Genomic DNA, 5,337 nt, shown 5'->3' with positions numbered 1-5,337 from the left:
CTATGAGCGGGCGTCTGGTGTAAGCTCACTCATCAAATTGTTTTTCACCCCTTAAAAAGAAAAAAAAATTTAAATTGCTTTTCTTTCCGTCAAACTTATTAATAGATTTGAGAACAACGGTAACTGTACTTCAGCCCTGAATTGTACCCCGTAACCAACCATACGTTTATACTTATTTATGGCATAAGAGTAGCTCCAAAAGATTTAGAGGAAGCTGTCGGAGAGCTATTTTTGTCAGTTCATCTACATCCTTTTTAATATATTTTAAATTTAAAAGGATAATATCGTAGGAGCCGCCACTAAGTGACACGCGTGACAGCCGTCGTCGAGGGAGGGTGCTGTGGTTGCTGGCGCGAGGTGATGTGGCGGCGGGCGGCAGCATGGTCGCGTGACGGCCGCTGGCGAGGGATGGTGTTGGCATGCCTATACACTCATCCAAATGAACGCATACACACACATTTTATCATTGCGCGCATCCCCCGAGAAACTGAGCCGGTACACATCATCTTAAGATTGACAAAATCCTCACGGACGCCTTCATAGTCGACGGCAACGTCTTGTCTCACTGAGTTAAATTGCAAAGGTAGCAAATGGCCAACACCGCCTCCAAGATTGTGCATCCGGTTCACGCGTTAGTGCGTTACCAAGTACGCAACTATTTTTTTTTTCAAAAAGAAAATGAAAAAACCCAACTAACTGAACCATGGCCGGCCGACAAGAGGGTGCACTAGCCGGGAAATGATCGACATGATGAGCCGGGCCTGCTTCCGAGCCGGTGCAGTCACATCAGTGGTCGACCGTGACCGGGGAGGATGGAGTCCGCGTTTGTGGACGATGGATGCCCGGCCGTAGGTGCAGCGGTCAAATGTTCCGGCCATAAGTCTCACTCACTTAGACAGTAGACACTGACTCCCTCCACAGGCCAATCAAGATTTTGGAGTCATCGGTAAACTGTGAAGTCGGCGACAGTGATACTTTGGCCGTGGACGGCTGACACGGACAGTAGCGTCGCAGATTCTGCATGAAACAAAAGCGTCCAAATTACCTTGTTGCCCCTTAACCAGTTTGCATACTTTGCTTGCAACTCTCTGCTACTAGTACGTTGCAAGAAGATGGACACGTTTCATTTCCCTGGCCCTGCTGCAGCAGCCATGTTCCGCTCACCCATGCTCCGACTGCTCACCCTCCTCCTCTCTAGCACCACCACCATAGCTGCCCAAAGCCCGCCGACGTGCGAGCCAGCGTCGTGCGGCGACCTCCGAATCACGTACCCGTTCTGGCTCGGCGGCACGCACCCGCCGGAGTGCGGCTACCGTGCCTTCCAGGTCACGTGCGACGACCGCGCCGGCAGCAAGGCCTTACTCGAGCACTCAGTTTGGACGTACCAGATCCTCGACATCTCCTATCAAGACAGTTCGCTGCGCATCACAAATGTCGAGCTCTCCCACAGCATGTGCAACACCGAGCTCCAACTCCAAGTGACCGCCTCCTCCAACCTCAGCCTCGCGCCTTTTGGCATCAGCGCCGCCAACCAGGAGCTCTTCTTCCTCTACAACTGCAGCGCCCTGCCGCCTCCGCCTACATGGGCGCCCATGAACTGCGCCACTGGATCCAAGCGGCCGCTCAACAACTCATTTGCGTGGCTTGCTGGGGCGTACAAGCCAGACGACATTTCGAGGCAGGTGCACGGGAACTGCACGGCGTCGATGATGCCAGTGCTCGGGTACAAGGGGGCGACCGGGGTGGACTACCAGCGGCTGATGGAGGGCGGGTTCCTTCTTGAGTACACGGCCGGCGACTGTGCGGCGTGCATGGAGAGCCGAGGAACTTGCCGGACTAATACCACCAACGATATCTTCCAGTGCCACTGCCCCGACGGATTTTCTTCGTCCAACATCTGCGGTGAGCTTCACAAATTTGATCTATAAAAAACATACACCGCTTTAGTTCTGTAGCCCAAGTATTCTTTCGTTTTCGACCACTAATTAAGTTACGGTATAGAGGAGTTCTACAAGAAAAATGAACACTGCCTGCTAATTACTACTACAATATGCATACTGAATTGTACACTAGTGCAATTTGAACAGAGCTACCGGTCTAGTTCAGAATCCTGAGTAATTAGTAATTACAGAGGACATTTGCAGAAAGAATTTAACAGAGCATGCAGGTTCTAGCTAATTGCTATGTTGGCCGAGATGTACTGTCCGTTCAAGTATCACTCAAACGCATACCTACAAATCACTGTTTATGCAATAGCTTACATTGGCTATCAAATCTACACAGACATATAACTAATAAGTAGCCCCTCCGTAAAGAAATATAAGATCGTTTAGGGAGTATGTTTTAGTCAAACAGGTCTCTGAGTGAAATAGTTGCTCAATCAAAAGAAAGTAGCATATGTAGTCCATGTTCTATTGTTCGTCACTATTGTGCAATGCATTCTTTTTGTATATTACACCCACAGAATATTTAAGGTTTATATATGATGCTTGTCTCTTTCCTTTGAAAAACCAACCGATGTAATACTATTGGACGGCATTCATTTTACTCACGAAACTTTATGTTATATTCCAGCTATCATGAAGACCGGCACGAAAATTGTACTAATAGGTATGCTAGAATATTTGTTATCTTTTCAGATGTAATGATTTAAATATCAGTAATTCACTAACAGTGATTTTGTGTATGAAATGGTAACTTCAGAATTTATTATGTCTGTAACAATTGAAAATTGATCTAAAATTAAAATCTGAAACAAACTCTCAGTTTGTTCATAATACAAGACCGTTAAATTGATCGTATTTACCTGTTGCTTGTTTTTGCCACCGTGTAAAGGAGAAAAAACTATTAATGGCCTTGCAAATCATAATGACTGTAATATAACTTGTATTTGAAGGAAGTAACATCTGCTTGCATCTCAGTTTTGGCAGTAACAGCTGCAACCTTGATCTCCCTCTGTTTTTATCTGCTGAGGCATATAAAGATAAGACTATGGATTCCCCTTAGCAAGAAGACTAGCAGCAACACTGAAAAGAATTATGAGGCAATGATTGCAGCATATGGATCCCTAGCTCCTATAAGATACATGTACTCGGAGGTAATGAAGATAACGTATTCTTGTAAGAAACAACTTGGAAAAGGTGGTTATGGTGTGGTTTTCAAAGGAAGGCTACCTGATGGTCGTTTGGTTGCTGTGAAATTCTTGCACGATTGCAAAGGAAACGGAGACGAGTTTGTGAATGAGGTTCTGAGCATTGGAAGGACCTCTCATGTTAATGTTGTTAGCTTATTTGGGTTTTGTTTGGAGGGATCAAAGCGAGCTCTTATATATGAGTATATGCCTAATGGTTCCTTGGATAAGTACATTTACTCACAGAACCCCAAAGAAATTTTAGGATGGGAGAGGCTCTATGCAATAGCAATCGGGATTGCTCGTGGCCTTGAGTACTTACAACATAGATGTAATACTCGTATTGTCCATTTCGATATCAAGCCTCAAAATATCCTTCTAGACAAGGAATTTAGCCCAAAGATTGCTGATTTTGGTCTAGCTAAATTATGTCATACAAAGGAGAGTAAGCTTTCAATGACCGGTACTAGAGGAACAATTGGGTTCATTGCTCCGGAAGTCCACTCTCGAACCTTTGGAGTGGTTTCAACAAAATCAGATGTTTATAGTTATGGAATGATGTTGTTGGAGATGGTTGGAGGTAGGAGAAATGTCAAATCAATTGTAAACAAATCTAGCGAAAAGTATTTTCCAGATTGGATTTACGACCACTTTGCCCAAGATGAAGGATTAAAAGCATGTGAAGTTACAAGCGAAGTTGAGGAAATTGCGAGAAAGATGACCTTAATTGGCTTGTGGTGCATACAAGTATTACCTATATATCGCCCCACTATAACAAAAGTTCTAGAAATGTTTGAGAAAAGCTTGGATGATTTGGATATGCCACCAAAGCAGAGCTTCTGTGAACTACTGTAAGATGTTTCTCCCATACATTTTTTCCTTTGTTTTTCCGCGCCATTATATTTATACAATAACTTGACCTACACGGTTATCTATCTTTCCAGTGAGAGTCCAAGTAATAATATGGAAGTACAAAGTGCATGGTCTGAGACTGAGGAGGTAAGGCTTGTGAATTCAAAGATCCTATAACGAGCTTGTGACTTCATCACTAGCAAAAAGAAATTGCTAATGTTTTGTGCAGATAAGAATTGTTTTGATAGAGGGTTCCTACTCTTAGTCGAGTCAGTTTAATACGAGACATCTTCTTTGCCCCCTACAGATTGAAACATTGGAGATACGCCATGTCAAGGATATGCCCCCCGCAAGGGATATTGCCTAGGAGGTGCCGAGCATCGAGGAGGGGCACGCGATGAGGGTAAGCCCGGCGAAGAGGGTATGTTACTGTCACGGCTATGGATTATTGCACCCGTGCAGCACCACCAACAAAGATTACTCGCCAGAGGATATTTTGTCAGGATAATCCACTGTGAGTAACTGTAAAGACCACAATGGCCCGCATAATCCAACCCCTCCGTCCTCTCAATTTATCCAGTGGGTGCCCCCAAGTTTACATTCTAGTCACGATTGTAAACAAACGTTGTGAATCCACAAGTGGCACAGTGATTTCCAATTCTTTACCTGTACTAGAGTACATCGGAAAATTAAACCAGCGCAGCAGAATTCTACATTGTATCACAAAATATATTTGCATGACCTAGAGTTGAGGGCATCCGCATCAAAAAAAGAATATGAGTTTTGTGTTCCTAAGTTCCAGCCACTAATGGCAGACAAGCTACCAAGACCTTCAGAACCAAAAAATTTCTCGAGATCGCAATAGACACAATTTTGGCCTTAATTGTGGCCTCTAATATTTCAGATCTGAATAGTGTATATTGTTGGAAATATGCCTTAAATAAAAGGTTATATTATATTTCCAAATTCATAATTATAGTGTTTATATTATACGCTATAACTGATATGATCCTGGAATATTTAATTCTGTGGAAAACTCATATGCATGTGTGGAATGATAAACGGTTAAATAAAAGGTTCCTAGTCTTGCCTCTATAGGGCTAGCTTAAGTGTTGTTGGTGATCATGTTTTCCGAATCTTAGGATATCATTAAGTGTAACGATAGTCGTAAAACAAATTGAGATTATGACGTCCGAAGAACGATCATACTGAATCCACCCAAACTTGTCTATTATGAATTGAGTTAATATCGTCTGTAACCAATTGTAATACTCCCTCCTTTCCGGTTTATAGGGCTTATCTCAAAATTTTAGTTTTTCCATTTTATAAGGCTCAATTTGGTTGTTTCTCATCAC

General features: G+C 43.4%; 1 protein-coding gene across 1 annotated transcript; it reads left to right on the top strand.

The window, feature by feature from the left end:
- The first annotated feature begins 1,130 nt into the window (after positions 1-1,130).
- Positions 1,131-4,748, top strand: LOC123068429 (LEAF RUST 10 DISEASE-RESISTANCE LOCUS RECEPTOR-LIKE PROTEIN KINASE-like 2.4). The gene is made up of 5 exons (XM_044491014.1): positions 1,131-1,902; positions 2,575-2,610; positions 2,922-3,981; positions 4,075-4,129; positions 4,290-4,748. Exons 1-5 carry the CDS (start codon positions 1,152-1,154, stop codon positions 4,347-4,349), a joined length of 1,962 nt encoding a protein of 653 aa, XP_044346949.1. The 5' UTR covers positions 1,131-1,151; the 3' UTR covers positions 4,350-4,748.
- The last annotated feature ends 589 nt before the right edge of the window (positions 4,749-5,337 follow it).

Source organism: Triticum aestivum, chromosome 3B (genome assembly GCF_018294505.1).
Source record: "Triticum aestivum cultivar Chinese Spring chromosome 3B, IWGSC CS RefSeq v2.1, whole genome shotgun sequence".
Taxonomy (NCBI): domain Eukaryota; kingdom Viridiplantae; phylum Streptophyta; class Magnoliopsida; order Poales; family Poaceae; genus Triticum; species Triticum aestivum.
This window is presented reverse-complemented; position numbering and strand designations above follow the sequence as displayed.

What these genes read in the sequence shown, in the direction of transcription:
- LOC123068429 (XM_044491014.1), top strand. Translation starts at nt 1,152, where the DNA reads ATGTTCCGCTCACCCATGCTCCGACTGCTCACCCTCCTCCTCTCTAGC. An exon ending in TTCTTCGTCCAACATCTGCG is followed by an intron (nt 1,903 to 2,574) that starts GTGAGCTTCACA and finishes GTTATATTCCAG; the next exon opens with CTATCATGAAGACCGGCACG. An exon ending in CAGAGCTTCTGTGAACTACT is followed by an intron (nt 3,982 to 4,074) that starts GTAAGATGTTTC and finishes CTATCTTTCCAG; the next exon opens with TGAGAGTCCAAGTAATAATA.